This window comes from Hydra vulgaris, chromosome 02, assembly GCF_038396675.1.
Source record: "Hydra vulgaris chromosome 02, alternate assembly HydraT2T_AEP".
Lineage (NCBI taxonomy): Eukaryota > Metazoa > Cnidaria > Hydrozoa > Anthoathecata > Hydridae > Hydra > Hydra vulgaris.
Window position 1 is genome coordinate 56,142,759 of NC_088921.1, and position 23,203 is coordinate 56,165,961.

Genomic DNA, 23,203 nt, shown 5'->3' on the forward strand with positions numbered 1-23,203 from the left:
TTCTAATAAGGGAAATTGCCAATACTAATCAACACTTATCAATACTATCAAATGATGCATCAATACTAGTTAGTACTATCAAATGATACATTGCTATAAAGGGCAAAAAAAGACCTTTGTGAAACAACTGAAGTTAGCTTATAAGTTTTAAAATAAAAGTTTTATGAAGCATAATTGATTGCAAAAAAGCAACAAATTTGTAAAATTATTTTTATTTTACTCGTTCAATTAAAATGCGCAATAAATTTGTTAGATTGATTTTTTTTTCAAGAATATCAAACAGAAAATAATTCAGATATAAAATTATGTCAAAATATGTTGATAGAAAATATGTTGGACATACTTTATGTCGGCAGAAAATGTCTGAAAAAATGTCGACAGATCTGCCAGACATATTATGTCGTAACAACCCTACATTTAAGTTAAAATTTAAATTTTAAAACAGTAAACAACACCACTTAAAAATTCTCAAACTATTAGGTTGAAATCATTAACATAGTATGACAAATCATGTTAAATAAAAAAATAATTTTAAATAAATTTAAAATTAAGACTTTTATTACTTACTGATCAACATGTTTTTTTGCTAACTCAATTTCATTGATAATGTCACTGTTTAAGTTCCATTTAAATTTCAAAGGGGGAAGAATAGACTTTTCATTTGAAACATTACTTTCAGAAGTTATTGATACATTTTTAATCCTTGAATAAAAAATAAAAACTATTAATAAAATTAAAAATACAAAATATGATGAAATAAGAAAAATAGGCAATAAATAATAAATTCACTTTAATGTAATATAAAAATAAAATTTGTTTTGTAACACCCTGAAAAATTAACTTACATTTTACTGGATAAATTTAAACTTGATACTTTGATTAGATTAGATAAAATTAAACTTTATAGTTGAATCAGATTGGATAAATTTAAAATTTGATTAATCAAGCTGCAGGTGTTAATATAACATTTGTAAATAATAGATCGGCAGTTGCAAGAATAATGCATATTAACAGTATAATATATCTGTTATATGCCAAAGATTGAGAATGTTTTTATAGGATGTTATCTTGAGTATGTTGTTGAGAGATCTTATGTTATTTAGACACAAAAAAAGTGCAAAGATTTTAAATAAATGCTTTGATATATTTTTTAAATGCCAATAACCTAATCCCATTTTTGTATTATATTATGTTTTAGTCCAAAACTCCTTGCAAAATATGAGAAACTTTTTAGCGTTATGTACATCTCTTTAACATCATCAACCTTATTTTCTTTAACAGGTTTAATTTTTAAATTGTTAAAACTTTTTTTGTTTAATTTATAAAATTTTAATCATTAGCAAATCAAGTAAAAATAAGATTGTCAGGACACAGAATTACAGATTTATACTTATTGATGTTCTTTAACAAATCTCCTTTATTCCAAGAATATAATGCAGAGCTGTAAACCAAACTTTTATATAAAGATGAATTATGAAGATACAAACATGTTGGACTAATATAGTTTGAATACATAGTTTGAATTAACTTTCATATTTTAAAGCCTAAGATAGCATTTGACATTCACATCATCAGAAATTAAAACTTAGTTTTATCAATGAGACTCAATTTGCTATGGATTTGGTTGAAAATCATGATATCTGGACTCTTGGATTTTCCAACAGAATAAGAACTACTGCTTCAAGCATAGTTTCTTAAATATGGTACCATATAAAAACATATATTTTTTGGTTTTTTGCTCAAGACTGTGTGCACCATTATTCATTACAGAATTCACTTAGATAGTGTTGAAACACAAAAAGTTTTATTTCTGAAATCTCATCAACTACAGTTTCATAAACCGCTATTAGTCATTTAGGATTTTAGCTCTTTTTTCAACTCATTTACTGTAAATTTTTTCTAAATACAATATTTATTTATTTACAAGGGGGGCAACTGATTAAGAAATTGGTTACAAGATAAAGTAGCATTCTTTAGTTGTAAAATTAAAAAAAAATGTATCAACATTTCATAAAAATAATGTGGTTACAAAAAAACATTTTATAAAAATAATGTGGTTACAAAAAAACATTTCATAAAATAATGTGGTTACAAAAAAAACATTTCATAAAAATAATGTGGTTACAAAAAAAGTAACATTATTTGTTAGTAAATCAAAGTAATACAGATTAAAATAAAGAACTGCATTGAAGACAGATAGATTACAGACTCAGCATTATTCATAAAAAAATTCATTTGCTTGAAATTTTAAAAGAAATTTTATTTAGTAAATTACTAATTAAACAATTTTTTAAAATTTAAATTAGTAAATAACTTTGTGAAAGCTTGGTGAATCCAAATCAAAATGTAAAAAAGAATGTATATAGTATAAATCTATCCAATCCAATCAAAGTATAAAGCTTAATTTTATCTAATCAAATCCAAGTATGAAGTGTAATTTTATCCAACCAAAGTAAAAGTAAAAAAAAAAAAATTAAATTTTTCATTTAAATATAGTAAAATGGGGTAATTTTGCCACTTTAGAAGTTTTGCCACCAATTGGTGTATATCGACTTTTATAATTATAACTTTACTCAGGAATAAGATTTTTTTATAATTCAAATTTCTATTAGAAGAAAAACAAATTTCTTATTAAATCATGTAAAGAAAAATTTTCTTTTTGTAAAAACTTGATAAGAAAATTAATTGACAAAAATAATCTAAAAAAAACAACAGGAAATTTAAAATTCTCATAAAAATCAAATTATTTATTTACATTCAAATTTAAAAGACTAAATTATTGGAAATTTTTCAAAGAACCTTCGTATTGTTCTTTGTATCGGTTCCAAAGTTAATACGGAAATACTAAATGGGGGAATTTTGCCACCTATTTATATTAAATAGAAATGCGCTTTAATTGGATTATTATTATTATTTCCCTTCCTCTTAGTTTAGTAATTAATTTCTCAGGTCATCTTGGTCTTATAATCAATTCAAATTAATTAAATTGATCAATTATCAGCAACAATACTGCAAAACTACAAGAGAATATCTGTCACCAATTATAGCAAAGAGCAAATAGAAAAAACCAATGCAAAAGTTAAAGCTGGCAAACTGAGTTGCAAGCAAGCTGCAGAATTATACTATATACCTCAAAGGTATATAGTATAATTCAAACTAGGAGGAAGAATTCAATATCCAGCAAAGATAGCTGAGGCTGGTACATTAACAAATCTCCTAAAATATCCTACACTTCTAAAAAAAAAGGAAAAAAAAGGTAAAAAAGGTGGAGGGGGAACACGCCCCAATATCTATATATATTATATCTATATATTGTTAGATTTCTCTTATTTAACTGATTGTGAATGTGTTTTTAAGATTTACAATTTAAATTAAAAAATTTATGTTGTAAATAACTTAGGTGGCAAAATACCCCCAAGTTAGATTTTATTGGGGTAAATTCGCCACACCATTTTTTCTGTTTTAATTAAAAAAAAAAAAATTTAAGTATGTATAGTTTATAAAAATATTACTAACAATAAAAAAAAAATTCCATTTTCGTTTTTAGTTCACAAGTTATTTAAATTGAAAGAATTAGTGGCGAAATTACCCCCATTCTATTTTTTACTCTATTTTATTTCGAAAAATAAGATATTTAAATGAAAAAGTTTTTTTTAAAAAAAACTAATTTTTTCAAAAAAAAAAAAATATTAAAAGAAGAAACTACCAATTCCAATTGTCTATAAAACGGCCAAAATAATGTATGCATATGCATAAGTGGTTTAATTCAATGTTCAATTTCAATAAAAATTCAATAAAAAACAAATAAAAATGTTTAAAAGATTGTCATGTAAAACAAATCATTTTGAAACTGAAATGCTGGAAAAAAAATAGAAACTAAAATCTGAAAAAAAAGCTACCCTCAAACTTTTTTACTCCTTGATACTGTTTTATTTTAAAATTGCAAAAGAAGTACATTTTAATAGTAATAATTAGAAAATAAATTCTAATAAATTTAAATCACTACTCTTAGATATTCTAATATTATTAATTTAAATTACAAGAGTAGTAATACACTACATAATATTATTTATAACATTTTGTCAGAAAAAAAGCATTTTCAAAAAACAAAAATGATTTGAAAAAAACTGTCAGACTTTCAAAAAGACAGGATTGTTGTCTTTCATTATACAAATTAAACATTTTAATTTATCTTGTTGTAAAGACAAAACTAAACAAAGTTAAACTATACATTGCTATTACAAGCAACTTGATAATAAAAAGATAAAATGAGAAAATTATTTAACAAAACGATTATTAAATAAAAATATGCATTAAATTAAGCATATATCAACTAAAGATTTATTGAATTAAGAAAAAAAAATTTACAGATCAACTATATAAAAGCTTTAAAGCAAGATTAATTTTTCCAACCAAGGAAGCCACTTATCAGGCAAAGAAATCAATTCAAAAAAATGAAATGGTGCAGACACCATAATTATAAAATTTACAAATAAAATCAAGTTTTGGTTCAGTAAAACCTTTTATGACTTTAAATTCCAAGAAAAAGATATAGTGAGGAAGGATCTAAATGAAAACTTCACTCAACTAAGGTTGAAAAATATATAACGAGGAAGGATCTAAGAGAAAACTTTACTTAACTAAGGTAATAAAAATAAAAAACTATAAAAAACTAATTATAGTACCACTATAAAAATATTTTTAATTAACTTAAAACATTAAAGTAAGAATTTGATAAGTTAGAATACCCAAAGTATTTTTTTTAATTAAATAAAAATTTACTGTGCAAAAAGCGATCTACATTTGCTATAATACTCATGTTTTTGTTTACTTAGCAGTTTATTTATTTTAGTCACGTTAGAGCTGCACCAGGTAATGTTTATATACAAACATTACCAGGTGCAGCTCTAGGTAGCGATAAAAATAAGTTAATTGTTAAAAAAAAAAAATGTAAAAAATAACCCATTATTATAATCCCAACAAGTAGTAGTTTGGGATTAGGTAGACTATTTACCTTTTGTTCATCTCCCAGTTTAATAAAAACCTTAACCCTCATTTCTTGTTTATTATAACAAATATAAATTACATCTTGCGTAAAGTATATATAAAAGTAAACATTTTCAACCAAAAAAAAACAATTAAACAAAATTGACTAATTGATATACATATCTAAAACATGATTGCATAAAGCCATAACAATAGAACCTTCAGCTGCTGAGTGTTCATAACAAAGACCAACCATTCCATTTCTGTTTACTATTAGCTAATAATGAAAAAAAAGGAAAAAATTTAAAAAATATTTTATAAATTTATTTACAAACTTATTATTTATAAAATTATTATTTATAAACTCATCTTATAATATACTATTTTCAAAATTTTATTTATATCATGTAAAAGTTCAGGCAATCTATTGATAATTTAACAGATAACTGATTTTTTGCTTTAAAGATTTTTGTTTTGATTTGAGAGCAACTGCAAGTTGAACAGAGTTGCTTCAAAATCAATCAAAGATCATAATATTTTTTGAAGAGGGAAATCTTTTTCTGATAAGCAAAAATAACAATAATTTTCATAAAGATATTTTTACATATATATATATATATATATATATATATATATATATATATATATATATATATATATATATATATATATATATATATATATATATCTTTAAAAGTCATATCTTGTTATACGATATGTATATAAATAAATTGTTTTTAATAGAAAAGGCAGCATATAACTTAATAATCTTTTTAAATATATTATTATATCTAAAATATATTTAAAAAGATAGTTATACGCTGCCTATTTTATTAAAATCAATTTATATATATATATATATATATATATATATATATATATATATATATATATATATATATATATATATATATATATATATATATATATATAAATATACAGGGTATATATATATATATATATATAAATATACAGGGTATATATATATATATATATATTTATATACAGGGTATATATATATATTTATATATATATACAGAGTATATATATATATATATATATATATATATATATATATATATATATATATATATATATATATATATATATATATATATATATACACACATGGTGTGCCAGAAAAAGTGGTACGATTTATGTTTTGAAACTACAACACTTACAAAAAAAGTGAATAACATTAAGAAAAATAATTGTGAGTACTGAGTAATATACGAATAATTACATTATCCAGAATGTTTTGGGTAAAAATTGTTCAAAATACCCTCCTTGCTGCTCGATGCATTTTTGCAGCCTAGCACGCCATTGATCAATTCCTTTTGCAATAGTATCTTGTCTTACACAATCCCAACAATATAAAATTTGTTCACACAAGTGAGCTTCATCCCTTATTTCAACTCCTTTGTACATTGTCTCCTGTAGTATTTTCCAAATCAAATAGTCTAACGGGTTATGGTCAGGCAAGTTTAGTAGTAGTAGTATATATTTGTTACAACAAAAGTAAAAATAATTGACAAATTACAAATCATAGATTGTCAGATTACAGTTAGTTTTTGCTTAGCAAGGCTCGCTTTAAAACTGTTGACAGTTGGAGAACCGATTACTTTATCTGGTAACATGTTCCATGCATTGGCAATGCGATTGTTAAAAAAGTGGAAACAAGCTAAATTATTGCTGTACTTTTCACGGTGAAGTCTTTCTCTGTGATTTGCTCTTGGTGGAATTGTGATGAGGGGAAAGTGCCAGTTGACTATGTCGATGTTATTATTAATTTTATATTTTTGGATAAGGTCACCTCATTTACAACGTTCAACAAGAGAAGATAGGCCAAGTTGTAAACATCTGGACTTGTAGTCTAAGTTGGTCTGGTATTTTTGTGGCTCTGCGCTTTATTAATTTAATAGTTTGTTCATCCTTCACCAAATGAGGGTTCCAAGCTGGAATTACAAACTCAAGTAAAGGACGGATGTAGGTGGAGTAGAGTTGTTTCCATAAAGAAGCATCACGAGATTGGAAAGTGTGTTTTAGGATGCCTAGCATTTGATTTGTTTTACAAGAGGCAATGATGGATTGGGTTTCTACTTTAAGATCATTGGTAACTTGAATTCCCAAGTCATGCTCAGAGGTGGTTGCTTCCAATGAAGTTCGAGTCGTTATTAAACAAGGGCCTAATTCCCCCATTGAATACTTGAAAGGAGTCAAATTTTTTTGGCCAATGTGCATGATCTTGCATTTCTTTGCATTTAGCTCCATGAGCCAAGATTTAGTCCAATGAACAATTTGGTCAATATCTGATTGGAGTTGAAGTTGAGCAGCAAGTGAGTTGACAATGCCTAGGATTTTAGTGTCATCAGCGTAGATCTTAAAACTGTTTTCTTCAGTTATTACATCCGGCAGATCATTGATGAAAATGACAAATAAAATTGGAACCAAGACTGATCCTTGCGAAACTCCACTTGTCACAGGTAACCAATTCGATTGAGTGTCACCAAGGATGACTTGTTGAGACCTGTTGAGTAGAAATACTTTTATCCAGTTGAGATTGCCTTTGATTCTGTATATTTTTAATTTGTAAAGCATTCGTTGATGTGGGACTTTGTCAAAAGCTTTAGCAAAATCCAGAAATACGACATGGTAGCTTTCTGACGATATTTCTAGTCAAGAAGTCCATTTGTTTCAAGGAGATTCGTAATGCATGTTTTTTTCTCTAAAAATCCATGTTTGACTATTTGATAAAAGATTGTTTGATTTTAGATGCTGCATGATTGCCTTCTTAACTAATTTTTCCATTATTTTACACGGAACCGAGGTGAGGGATATTGGTCTGTAGTTTGATGGGACGATTCTGGAGCCCTTCTTAAATAAATGTGTTACATTTGCTTTGGACCATGAGCTTGGAATTTCACCATTGTCAAATGACTTTTGAAAGATGAGAATAAGTGGAGAAGACATTGAGGTAGAACAAAAGCGTAAAACGTGAGGACTGAGATTATTTACACCAACTGATTTAGATATATCTAGTGCTGAGAGTTCTATTAGAGTGGCCAGAGTATCAAAAGATATACTATTGAGGATTGTGTTAGTTCTACGATCAAAATGGGGAAGATTGTCATTGGATGGCTCTTTGCTGAAAACCGATTGAAATTGATTGTTAAGTGAGTTGGCTATTGTAATTTTGTCAGAGCTAATGATCTCACTGGAACTGGTGATTCATATAGATGAGATCTGATTTATTACAGAGCGTTTACTATTTATGTATGAAAACAATCTTTTAGGATTACGCTTATCATTGGCAAGGGCAATTTTTAAGGATTTCAGTGAAGAACGACTTAATTTTTAAACAAACTTTCTAGTTTCTCTATATTCTTCAACCAGGGATGTGATTTTCCATTTTGAACTGACGTTACGAGCCTAGAGCGATTTTTTAAGACGTATAAGAGATAATAGTTCTTTTGTAATCCATGGTTGTTTTTTTGGGGATGGTTTGTTTGGCATACGAGGGATGAATTAAAGACAACATTCATTGTATTTGTTGAGCCAAAGTTGGTAACATTGTTCTACGTTTAAGTCTTTAAAAATAGATGACCAGTCAACCCTATTGAATTTTTTGTTGATTTCGTAGTTACCAGGCTTATATATGAAACGTGATAATTTTATGCTGGAAGCCAGTTTGTAATGCCAGGTGATAGAGCAATGATATTGATCAGACAAACCGAGTGGAGGACCAATGTTGATTTCGCTAGCATGATATGGAGAGTCACATATGATGAGATCAAGAGTGTTTGTCATAGGGAGATTAGCAGGTTTGAAAGTAGGAACAGTGACGATTTGGTGAAGATGACAATATTGAAAAAGAGAAACAAATGAAGAGCTGAGACCAATTTTACTAGAGGAAAAGACTGAATTGGAAGTCCAAGTAATCTCTGGGAAATTTAAGTCACCGGCAATTATGATACCATTGTATTTTTTAGTCGATAATAAAGTTTTGGCATGGAAAATAGCACTTGAAATCTCTGAGAAGGCTTTAATACTGGAGGATGGAAGTTTATAAATGCAGCCTAGAAGCGGAGTTTCATTCAGAAGCTTTAGCTCAACCCATAATTGTTCTGAATAGTAACAAATAAAATCTTTGTGTAGTAAGGATTCCTCTATTTGGTTTAAGATGATTTTACTGTTTGTGTATATAGCTACACCTCCTCCGATTTGGTTGCGACGGTCTAAACAATAGAGGTTGTAGTTCTGAAGAGAGGGAGTTGATTGGTCATTGAACCATGTCTCGGTGATAAAAATAATGTCAAAAGAGTTATTTTCTGCAAGTAAGAACAGTTTGATGAGTTTTATTGGATTGAGGGAGGTTACATTGGTGTAGAAGCACAAAAGATGAGATAATTTGATGGAAGAGGCCTTGTTAAAGAATGTTGACCTAGTGAGTTGTTGAGAGCGACTGAATGGCTTCAGCAGCTGATTTCCATTTGAGGAATGGGTTCCTCTCTCTTCCGTTGATGTTGACTGTTTTGGATGTGTCAATGCATTTCATTTTTTCGCTGCAGATGACAAATCGAAAGGGTTTGTCAAGTAAATCTTTTGCCAATAATTCTGCATTTTCTGTAGCACAATTTTTGTTTAAGTTTTTGAATGTTTCTTGTTCGAGAGGTGTACGGTTTGGGCGAATGTAGACAGATTTTAATTTGTCTATTGAAGCAAGTCGCTTTGCATTACATAAGAGATCATTGTGGTGATCATTCGAGTCAAACTCCATGATGATCAATTCATTTGGTTCAGCTGCTATTGTAGTTAAACTGGTGGTATTGTTGGTCTTTTTTGTGAAATGACCAACAACTTTAAAAGCAACATTATAGTTAAGTTTTTTGAGCATACTTTGAACTGAAATTAGCCTCTGATTATTGTCAGAGGATTTTGGAAGACCGACAACTATAGCTCTTTTTGATTTTAACTCTACAATTTCGGCATTTTCGTTGACTGCTGTGATAATTAGTTTATTGGCTTCTGAACCGTGCTTGACTGCGCTTGCCCAGTTAAGAGTTGTGGTCAAGCTCAGAGATGCTGACTTTGGCTGTTGAAAAAGATTTGCTTTTAGAGTAATATTTTCAGTTTCAAGAACAGCAGCTGAATGGTTACCTTGACCTAGGCCTGGCCAGTTGGCTACTAGAGCTGCAAGTTGGTCGGTTGAATAAGGTGTAGTCATGATCACCAATAATTTACAAATTGCTCAATCTGATATTTTATATTGATAAGAGGGCTACCACTCTGAATAACAGTGGATTACCTCTTGGTCGAGAACTTTTTGAACTTTCTATTCTTTCTTATTTTATCTTATTATACAGGGACTAAAAAGTTTCAGTATGTGTTTTTTTCTGTGTTTGAGGGCCATTCATCTAGTAAAATAAGAGAAGGAACTTTACTCTTCAAAAATGTTATTGTGCTTCTTGCACGATGTGATGGAGCAGAATCTTGTGGAAAAGTGTAGCGGTGATTACAAAAAATTTGCTCGCAGTCAGGCAGTAAACATTGCTGAAGAATAGTATTTTGGTAATATTGAGCATCAATTTTGGTGCTTGGTTCAACGAAATAAATTAATGGTGTTTAGTGACACCGAGATTGACCATAAGACTTTTTGAGACTCTGTGGATTGCAAAAACTTTAAATAGGAACATTATATTTTTTGTCGACTACACAATACACTCTGTTATTATGAGTATTTACAGTACAGTAAAAATCTTTTCATCTGTGAAGAAAATGTTCTGAACTTAACAAATAGGAAATCTATCTAATAAATTTTGGCAACATACTATACGTCCTTTTTTTTGAGCATCAGTCAACTTCTGAACACATTGTCTTTTGAACACCTTTAAATTCAAAGATTTAACAATTCTACGAACAGATGAATGTGATATTCCAGTTCTCCATGTTATCATCCTTTGCAATAAATGTTTCCTAGGTGAACCAACAGGACTAACTATCAAAGGCTTACAGTGCCTCTGTTTTCTGGTGAATTAACAGTTGGGCACCTCCCATTACCGATTCATCTGTTGGCAAAGAATTTACAAATGCGAAATGCACCCCAGTGCTTTTCATGATAAATAGCATCAATTGCAACCAAATCTTGTTTGCTTATTCGCATGTTATTCTGAAATGCAATAAAACATTTAAATATAACATTAATCTTAAATACCATTATTACCATAGTATGAACACTTACGTGATGCAACACATTGTGTAACACTAATATCTAGCAAAAAAGAACAAAAAGCAACATTTCTAAAATTTTTGCAATTTAAAAAAACTTCTAAAAATACACTACCATTTTTTCTGGCACACCCTGTATATATGTATATAAATTGTATAATATTGTATATATATATATATATATATATATATATTGTATAACCTTGTATATATATATATAAATTGTATATATATATATACACCTTGTATATATATATATATATATATATATATATATATATATATATATATATATATATATATATATATATATATATATATATATATATATATATATATATATATATATATATATATATATTTATGTTTAGCTTTAGCTAAATAATAAAATAAGATACATAAGAAAAAGCTTTAGGTTCTTAACAGAAAGTTTTTTCTAACAGCAAATTTTCTATCCCCAATTATCTGTTCAAAAATTTGTTCAAGAAAAACCTTTTCCTGATTATGAATCTGTTCTAAAAAACCTTTTTTTATGAATCTGATAACCAAATAAGTCTACGCATATTTTATTATAAATATTTTTATCATAAATATAAAAATTATAAATCATATGTCAACACAATAGCAGTTCAGTGTGATATTTCAAATGTCAATTGATAAGATGGTTCATAAAAATTTTTAGAGCAGAAATTCTTATATTTTTATAGAATAATTTATGAATGCATTTCCAAGTTTTATTTGAAGTATGTTTTACTTAAAGTACCCCATATAAAGTTGTTCATACTATGCTAAATGAACTGCCAGGTTTTATGTCTGCCGTCTCTGAATTTTTATTGTTCCCTACGAGGATACCTTTTAAATATGTGTAAAAAAAAATAATTTAAATTCACATTTATAAAGGGATAAAAATTGATGACCTTTATAAGGGTATGGTGGGTATACCCTGGAAAAAACATTTTTTTTTAATTTTTTTTTTGTAATCTGATTGAATATATTGTTGAGAGTCAATTATAAAATATTTTCTGGCACCTCAAATTTTCTGGTACCCAAGAAATATATAAACCAAAATTTTTTTTTTGGTTTTGAATTGAAAGTTTAAGCTTTTTAAACTTTTATTAATTTAAATATTTTCAGATGTGTATGAATTAATTTAAATAATACATTGTTTCCGAACAAAATCTGCCAAATTTTAAAATATAATATTTTAGTAAATCATATTTTACTATCACTATTCTATTAACTATATATATATATATATATATATATATATATATATATATATATATATATATATATATATATATATATATATATATATATATATATATATATATATATATATATATATATATATATATATATATATATATATATATATATATATATATATATATTAGGGTGATTCATATTTGACGAATTTTTGAAAATCAAGTTGGTCTTACCTGGAATGGTTGACCACCAATATAAAAATAATTTTAAGCCCAAAAATTTTAATGACAAATCTGACATGTGACAAGTCACATGACTTGTCACATGTCAGATTTGTGTATAAAAACATAGAAAACTTCAGGGGTCTGGCGGGGACCTTTAAAATCAACATGGAAAGCCAACTTTTCTTCTATATAGTATATTTTGGACTACTTATTTATAATAAGGTAGAACCAAAAAGAAATACGGTGGTATTTATTCCACATGATGTGGAGAAAGTGGCGAAAAAACTGTTTTCTTTTACATAAAATGGCGCATTACTATGTATAACTGACGCTGGTTTTTTCTTCATATTTAGGCCAAATTTTGAAATTTAATATTAGAACTAAGCATTAATAATGTTTATATAGAAGGGACATGTCAATAGCTACCCGCCCCCCTCACTCTATTATTGGAGATTTCTCTCCTCCACCTTTTCTCACCTCCAATAATAGGGTGAGGGGCGAAGTTATTTAAATTTTATTATAAATCATATTATTTAAAATTACTTTATTTTCTTTAGCAAAAAAAAAAACATAATTTGGCAATATAAATATTGAAATCATAATATGTAAATATAATATAATATATTGCAATGCATAAATATAGTATATAAATCATGTTGTTTTTTTCTCTGCTTTCCTATTGTTCATACGCTAGCTGCAACTGTTCCTTGGTTACTGACTCATGGAGGTGATCTTGTCTTTGCTGCACAGCTAGTATAAGTTCTTAACGATCATCCTCATTGTGAACATTGATCACAAACTCTAATACAAGTTTTACAGCCCTTTCAGAACAATTATTCACTACTTCAAGTTTACTTACAAAATTGGATAATATTTTGAACTGGTCAACATAGCACCACATAGGAGCAAGACAGTTTAACCTAAGTTCGTCCTCCATTATTGTCAGGTTTAATAAACTGAAGATGAACCAAGAGTTCTCTCCAACTAATGGAGCAAGTCCTGGTGGCACTTCTTGTTTAAATTTTAACTCGTTTATCAAGTTTGACTTCTCTGAATGCTGAAAATGATCAGGAACTGGTTTGGAGAGTAATGTTTTTGCGATGTTTTCTTTCTCCACATCAGGAAGGGTAGGGTCTAGGAGAGCAAGTGGAACCAAAGTTTCATCTAAGTACCAGGTGTGTCTCTTCATTGACATCATTGTACTTTCAATTCTGTTTAGAACTCTCTTGGAATCAGAGTCGCGTTTCTCTACATATTCTTTGTACTGCACCATTTGCCAATAGACTTGTACATCCTGAAATGGTGCCGCTGAGGGCAATAAGGTTCTCAGAAACCAGACAGAATAGAAAATCGAGATAAGTTCTATCATTGTCTTTAACTCTTTATTTTGGGTTGCAATCAAATCATAGGGCAGATGTGTACTCAATATCTGAACTTCAAGTAGTAAATGGCTTTTGACATGAACCTAGCATGAGAAACACAGCCTGGAGCTCAAACTTTGAAAAATATTTTAGGATACAGATACATCAGGGTAAGTTCCAATAACTCCCTATAATCCCCTCTTGGAAATATGTCAGTGTTTAATGCATCTTTGCATAGTTGATAGTTTCCTCAATCTGGGTTGCCAAGAAAGTATTGCTGATGGAATTGGTATTAAACCTTATTAAATTGGAAGAATCAACAGTTTCCTTGATGTCATTCCAGTTTGTCTGAAACCGTTTGAACATTAAATTTTCTGGAGCTGCTGTTTTGCCTGAGGTAATTTGCTCCCAGAAATGTTTGAGATGAAGTTCATATATATGCCTCCTGCAGGCAAGCTCTAATAAAATAGATTCCTGTCTTTGACTGAACCTTATATTGGTTCCTGAATGTCTTCTAGTATTTGAGGCAGTTGTGTCAAAACATAGTCCCTTCACATCGTCACGTATTCCATAATCTTCCAGTACATTAAACAAAGCTTCATACTGAGCAGCTCCAGTCCCATGCTCCATTGCTGGAATTCCAAGAAGCTTAATGTCTCCATCAATATTAGCTGAAACAGCAAACCTTTTTCTTTTTTCCCATTAGTAATATCTTCCATAATTTTTCCATCAAAGTGAGCTATTATGGGAGAAAGTGCTTTCTCAGCAGCTTTTTTAACCCCTATTTTGAGCTTTGCAGCTTTGCAATATCTTTTACAAAATCCTTGGCTAACAGTGGCGTTTCATTACTTGGACCTGGCTGATCGAAATCAAACAAACAATCTGAGTCTATGCTGGTATATATATCACTGGTTTCTGAGGAAAACTGAAGCTCTGTAGTAAAATCATCTCTCTGAGAAAACTGTTCAACACTGTGTACTAACTGTGGATATTTCAATCTTCTCTGTTTTCTCTTCTTAATTCTCTGGTTATAAAGTTTGTCTTTTTTACCCAGACTCATTTTACGACTGGTCTTGATCTCTCAAAAATTTCATATCGGTACAATACGATTTCTTATTAAGACGAGTCTTCTTTAGAATATCTTCAATAATTGCTTTAGCAATCCAGAAAAACCTTCTTCCCTTTTTTTTTTGAAATCTTGTCTAGCTTTTCCTGCTTCTTTTGAGTTCTTACACTTACTTTTCTTTAAATTCTCCCAGCTATTGATCAGATCAGTGATATGCTTCCTTTTAATAATATATATAACAGGTTTAAAAAATATTATATTATTCAAATTTTGTGGTGTGTTTATGGTAACCTGTCTCTTTAATATGAATTAAATTTTGTTTGGCCTACTTTATAAATGGGTCAGTGAGTATCCCATCCTTGTATCCTCCGTCTATCCATGGTTTCTTAACTGCGAATATAATGCAGTTTTCAGGACAGCTACCAAGACCAGAACACATTGGTGTTTGACAACCAATGGTACAAGCAATCAGCTTTTTTGTTGGAGCTATTTTGACTCCAGATCGTCTAAATTGAAAGTAGAGAATAATGTCTGTATTTGTTTAAAACATTATTTCTGGAAAATTTTCTTTAAGATCCTCTTCTTCAAAAAGATATACCTTTTTTTAAGTCTTTTCGATCTTGGCATCTTGGTTTCTAAACAGTAATTTGATTAAAGAAAACAATTGATATTCATTCTTTGTTTAAGTCACATGTATTTTACAATAATAATTTTGTATATAACCGCAGATAGTATCTCTTTTATAGATTGTTATGGATACACCACATACACACACAGAATGTAAAATTACGACGATGTCTTCTGCAAATACGACAATATGTTAGTTTATAAAACCGTGGAAACGAATAAATATTCCAAAATATTCAGGAATCAAAATGATATCATAATTTAATGTTTATATTGTCTTTTTTTCTACAGAAAATAAAATAATTTTAAATAATATGATTTATAAAATCATATTATTTAAAAAATTGTATTATAAAATCCCCCCCACCCCTTCCAACAAAGAAGGGATAGAGGGGGTATAAATCTCCAATAATAGGGTGAGGGGGGCAGGTAGCTATTGACATGCCCCTTCTATATAAACATTAATGCTTAGTTCTAATATTAATTTTCAAAATTTGGCCTAAATATGAAGAAAAAACCAGCATCAGTTATACATAGTAATGCGCCATTTTATGTAAAAAAAAACCTGGTTTTTATGCCACTTTCTCCACATCATGTGGAATAAATAATATCGAATTTCTTTTTGGTCCTACCCTATTATAAATAAGTAGTCCAAAATATACCATATAGAAGAAAAGTTGGGTTTCCGTGTTGATTTTAAAGGTCCCCGCCAGACCCCTGAAGTTTGCTATGTTTTTATACATAAATTTGACTGACCGGGAAAGTCACGTGACATTAAAATTTTTGGGCTTAAAATTATTTTTATATTGATGGTCAACCATTCCAGGTAGGACCAACTTGATTTTCAAAAAGTCGTCAAATATGAATCACCCTATATGACACTGGCGATTAAAAAAGATGTTTTTCCATATTATTATTATTACTATTATTATTATTGCTATTATTATTGCTATTATTATTATTATTTGGCATCAGAACTCATTCCATTGTTTTTTTGAATTTTGTAATGGTTTTTTAATTGTATTTTTGAACGGATTTTTCTTGATTTAAATATATGGCTGATGAGTGCCGCAAATGGCATGAAACTTTAAGTACCATAAAAAAGTTGTTTTTTTTTATCTTATATATATATATATATATATATATATATATATATATATATATATATATATATATATATATATATATATATATATATAATTTATTTATTTTATTTATTTACAAAAATAACAAATAAGTTTACAAAAATAAGTTTACTTATACAAAATTTAAAATAAAAAATTATTATAATAGACATAATGTTCACAAAAGTTTATGTGCTGCATGCAGGTATAATAAAAGCAAATGTTAATTCCAATAACAAGCAGTATTCATAAAGTGGGTCAAAGTTCAAAACAAGAGCCAGTTTAACACCTGAATCAATCAAAAATATTCATAATTTTGAAGAAATGTTTCCAATATGCCCTCACTGTTTTGCTTTTGTTGGTATATTTAAATTTGAGTTGTTTAAAAAAATTTTAATTTTATAAAATAATAATAAAATTATAAAACTTAATTTAATTTAATGCGAGGAATCATCCTCGAGGAAAAAAGAAAAAAGTTAAAAATCTAGTTCATATTCTTAAACATAAAATGGAAAAAGAAAATATTTTTAGTGGACAGAAAATGATGCCTTTAACTAGTGGAAACAAAATTGCAGTTTAAGTTGGTGTATCAGATAACAAAACTCTTTGCAGAACCATAGCTTGTGTATTCCCTGAAACTATTATGCAGTTACGAGTTAAAATTGATCCAAGTGGTAATGAAACCAAATTATTTTGCTCCAAGTTGAGAGACGTGGGACGAAGCAGTTTTAAAAACAATATATTTGGAAGACTGAAAGAACTACAAAAAAATATGAAAACTAATTATGATGCTCAACAAATTTTGTTTGAGGAAGCAATTAGTTGTTTGGTTGACCAAGATATTGTTAAAGTGAAAGACACATCTGATTTTTTTAAGTTGATAATTAGTAACAGAGAGCTTGATCTTTATAAGACTTAAGTTCAAGTGTCAATTGATTCTGGAGGTGGGTTTATGAAAATAAGTGTTAATATTTTTCATACTGATGAAAAAGAGACACTCCCTTTAAAAATCTGGATTCTGGTGTTCAAAAGGTTAAATTTTTGACAATTGTAGCAAATATACCAGAATATTACACAATGTCAGAAAGATTATTGAGCTCCTGAATCTTTACAGACTTTCGAAATTAACTCTCATAGCGGAAAATATGCGTGCACATACTATGAAGGTAAAATGGAAGTAAATGATGGAAAGCCAAGAATATTTAGAAGCCTTGGTAATAAGATATACTTCATAGTTTATTTAAAATGAGAGAGGGATTGATTGAGGTATTACATCTTTATATCTTTAAGTATTACATTTTAATAATTACAGATCATTTTTGATTTTGAAAAAAAATGGAGCAATTATGAAAGTAATGAAACATCAAAATGTTATTTTTCACAAAAGGTATATGTTAAATAATATGTATAAATAATTAGATAAATTTAAAAAAATATATAGGTTTTATATTGTCTTATAACATAAAAAATTATTTTATCAACCAACCAACATTTTCAACTAACCAACATTATTTTATCAATCAACCAACATTATTTTATCAATCAACCAGCATTATTTTATCAACCAATCAACATTATTTTATCAACCAACCAACATTATTTTATCAACCAACCAACATTATTTTATCAACCAGCCAACATTACTTTATCAACCAATCAACATTACTTTATCAACCAACCAACATTTAATCAACCACCCAACATTATTTTATCAACCAACCAACATTATTTTATCAACCAGCCAACATAATTTTATGCATTTTTTTAAAGCTTATTAATCTTGATGTTGATTCAGCTGTTGAAATTCAACATCAAATCCCTCCACCAGAACTTCATCTTTAAATGGGTGGTGTAAATGTATTAAGAGATTTACTTTTAGAAGCAAAACCTCAGACTTTAATGATCCAGAAATTCAATTTTAAGACATGGATATGAAGGTAGGATATTCTCATTATTTGAAGAGAGTTAAATAATAATCTGTGCATTTTTTTTTTTTTTAATTATTTAAAGAGATTAATAACATAATTTGAGTTAACTTATAAAGTGTAGCAAGCGTATATTGGAGAAATTAGATTTGTTGGAACAGGATGTCCCATCTCAGTTCATTGATCTTCATTTACCTCAGTGCCTAAAAGATATTCGGGCAATTGAACATTCTTGCTTTGGCTATGAGTTATAGGAAAACATTGAGGTTTTTAAAACATTCAAAAGTTCTTTTTTTCACATACAAGGTCTTGCTGAATATATATATATATATATATATATATATATATATATATATATATATATATATATATATATATATATATATATATATATATTCATACAGCGTTTTTGTGGAATTAAGATTTTAAGTGCGGCCAAAATAAAAAATGCTAAAACAACTTTTTAATTGGCGAGTCGTCAATTAAAAAGTTTTTATCAACAGTCATCAATGACGCCTGTCGATAAAAACACAATACACAATATGTAGAATTCTGGCTTTTGAAAAGGAAAACACAGTAAAAATTTTTTACAGGTTTGTGTTTTACTCCATAAAATCCAGACGTCTGGCAACCCTAATTATATAGAAAGTTTTTGAATATTTAAGTTTTTAAATACTTTAATAATTTTAAACTACAAATTTTAAACTTAAAAAAAAATTTTAAACTTTTTTACATGGGTATTCGTATTATTGTTCATCATATTTTTCAGAATTTATAATTTTTCAGATTATATTTTCAGATTATAATTTTTATCATTAGATAAATTTAAAAGTTAAAAAACTTATTTAAATTGATAGCTTTTAATTGAAAATTAAATGAAAGTTTTCAAAATCTTAAAAACTTTAAATTGAAAAACTTTTTTGGCTCGCCAATTTCCATCAAATATAATGTTAGTTAAAAGAACTTTTTAAAGAACTTGTTAAAAGAAAGAGCAAGTAAGAAACGCGTATGTACACAAGGGTATCTTTAATAATAAGTATCATTCTAAAAAATTTTTTATCCAAGCATCCCATCAAGGAGATTGCTGCAAACCCACAAACAAACACTGAGACCATGAGAAATAATATGATGTACATTATAACATGCATACAATTATAGATGGTTAGTTCATTACTGTGTAGTAGTAAGCACTATGACTGATTACAATATACAATGAGTTTTGATAACAGTTATTCCCAGTATAAGTGATTGTATATTCACAAATGGTGATTATAATTAAAGTAGGAATATGAGTCTATAATATGTACCACAACTATACCACAATTAATATATAATATGTGTCATGACAGCGATAACAGTATCAAGTGATAACAGTTCTAAAATAAAAAATGTTGGAGCAGAATAAATTATTTGGTTGAAGGAAACATTGCAGATGCTTTACAACAGAATTTTCACCTTCTGCTAAAATCAATTATTTATAGTAAAAGGATGCAACTTAGCAGACAAGTTGAATAAGATTGAGTTTTGGTTGATGGAGAATAGGAGATTTGGTTGATGGAGACTTCCTTGAGTAGCAAACATAGTAGTAGTTTTAAGGGAAATATTTTTAATCTCTCATGTTATTCATGTATTTTTCATTATTTCACATTATTTTTTTCAAGTTATTCTCCAATGTATTGGAAAATAACATGAAAAAAATTGTGATTTCTGAGATTGTTGTGATTTCTAATTTGTTCTGTGAATTTTTGTGATTTTTAATTTGTTGGAGGTAGAAAAAATTTTTTCAAGACTTCCACATATCTTTTTAACTAACTTTTTTTTGTTTTTGTTTTTGTTTTGCACACACTGATTCAAACATGCTAAATTTATTGCAATCTTGTCACATTGTATCCCACTACTGAAAATACATAAAAATATACATTTAACAAAGAGGTATAAATAATATGTAGTTTTGAAGCTTTAAAAGCCATATGCCAGTGACACAGAGGTATAAAGAAGCTTTAAAAGCCATATGCCAGTGACACAGAGGTATAAAGAGGATCAAAATCTGATTGTCAGAGAGTAGATGTAGAGTGAAAGAACAAGTGGCAAGACTTAAAATAAAATAAAAAAAGTTTGTTAAACAAAGACTATGCTAACAATAGTCTTGCTATTGTTGATTGGAGTAAGAATTTATATAGAGAGATAAATCTTTTTAATTAAATTCATCAGAATCAGAGATGCATTATTTTCCAGCAGATAGGAAAGAAGTTGATCACTAAAAAGTTTAAAGAGTATTGGAAAGAATTCTGGAGAATACTTTTGAAAAACAATGAATTATTTTAGATGTCCAAACTGTAGCTTAAAGTTTAAGTAAAAAATAACTATAAAAATAACAACAGAAGCCTAACAATTGCAACATAGCAAACATAGCAACAGAAACCTCACAATTTGTAACAACCTGTTTCTCTGGGATGACAGGAAAAGTGTAGTTATTAAATTAAAAAAAGATAAATCAATTCAAAAGCTATTTACTAAAAGGTTGGCCTTATACTAGGGAGAAGTATCAAACCTTTGCTAGAAAGATCAATCCCATGAGTGATGGAATGTTAAACTTGTTTTGTTAATAACACTTTTAAAGCTTTTTCTAAAAATGATATTTTTCCAAAAGTCTTCATAACTTATCTACTGAAATAAAACATTAGATTTAGTAATCTACCTTATCATAAGACAATCACACTTAGTCAAACATTAGACATATTTTGTATCAATTACATGCAATGCTAAAAAGATGTTAGTTCTCAAAAGAGTAGTTTTTGTAAAAAAGATGAAAAAAGAATAGTTAAAATTAGAATAAGCAGCTGCACCATGGGATTGAGTAAAAACAGACAAGAATAAACCATGGGATAAAGGCTTGAGTAAAAACAGACAAGAATAAACCATGGGATAAAGGCTTGAGTAAAAACAGACAAGAATAAACCATGGGATAAAGGCTTGAGTAAAAACAGACAAGAAAAAATTAAACTTTCATTATGAGCGGGATCCAGGACATTAGGTAGAAGGCAGTAAACAATATTAACTGTATTAACAGTCTGTCTAATCCTAGCAGTATCAACTGATCTATGCTTATTAGTCTCAAGTCTGCTGATGAATAATTTGAAATTTGAAATTCTTTGAGAGTCACATACAGTTATTATTCCAAGATCCCTAAGCAATATTCATCTTTTGTTGAAAGAAAATGCAATTCAAGGTGATTTAATTCAACTACCAATGAAGCAGCCTCTACAAGAAACAAAAACATTTTATAAAAAGGATTGACTGAAGAACTGTATTAAATTTTGACTGATATAGTCCTTGCATGTAGATAAAAACCCAAAAAACTATGTTAATAGTCAGAAAGTATAAAAATTAAAAAATTAAAAAAGAAAATCTTTATTTAGTTTAATAGATTCAGATCGCCTGCACTCTGATCCCTTTATTTTGCAAGAAACTAACAAGTCTATAAAAGGTTTATTGTTGAATACTTAAACAGAAAACTCAAGTTTGGATATAATTTCTGCAATTAAGTTCTAAACTGGGTTAAGGATTGCCTTAGTAACAAAAAACAGTGTAGATGTGATGTGTCTCGGAGTTCTGCAATTGGTTCATTGTTACTAGTTTATGAATGATATGCCTGATATCATCAAAATTTTTTGTATGATGTTAGCTAGTTTCCGAAATCAAAAATATTTTAGACATAACTGTTGTGCAAAAAGACAAAAATGCTTAATATGCATGGTCTCAACAAAAGAAAAACAAAGAAAACAAAGTTCTGCATCAACAAATGCAAGATCATCAATTTTATTGGTTTCAATGTTTTATTTTTTATTATGATTCATCAGACTTATCATATTCCATCTGAAAATCTGTTCGTTAATTTTTGATTTTTGAAAATTGTCAGTTAAGAAAACCATAGAAGTGTTTGTTCAACTTAAACTTGCATTCTAGAGAAAAGATGATTCGCCACAGATTATTTATATTCAAACAGAGAAGACTGTATAATGTATTTATGTCACAAACTGTTACCCTATTTTTGTTATATTAATTTATATGGCGTTTTCAGAAAAAGAAGAAAAATTGTAGAACAATGAAAGAGAAGATGAAGCTTCCGTTGATGTAGCAGCATTCCCTTGTGGCAGCAGGCTATTTCAGTGTGACTTCAGAGTGCTTATTTAAAAAAGCATATATATATATATATATATATATATATATATATATATATATATATATATATATATATATATATATATATATATATATTAGGAATCGCTAATATATATATATATATATATATATATATTATATATATATATATATATATATATATATATATATATATATATATATTAGGAATCGCTAATATATATATATATATATATATATATATATATATATATATATATATATATATATACATATATATATATATATATATATA

The 23,203-nt window shown here is 27.9% G+C and overlaps 1 protein-coding gene across 2 annotated transcripts in view; it reads right to left on the bottom strand.

Annotated features, from left to right (window-relative positions):
* Nucleotides 1–23,203, bottom strand: part of LOC100207901 (carnitine O-acetyltransferase) — a 50,935-nt gene that overhangs the window by 8,237 nt on the left and 19,495 nt on the right. For both annotated transcript variants that reach the window (XM_065791443.1, XM_065791442.1), the window contains exons 7-8: nucleotides 5,166–5,263; nucleotides 568–702 (exon numbers count right to left, since the gene is read on the bottom strand). In XM_065791443.1, the coding sequence (XP_065647515.1) occupies nucleotides 568–702; nucleotides 5,166–5,263 (233 nt within the window). The remainder of the gene's footprint in view (nucleotides 1–567; nucleotides 703–5,165; nucleotides 5,264–23,203) is intronic.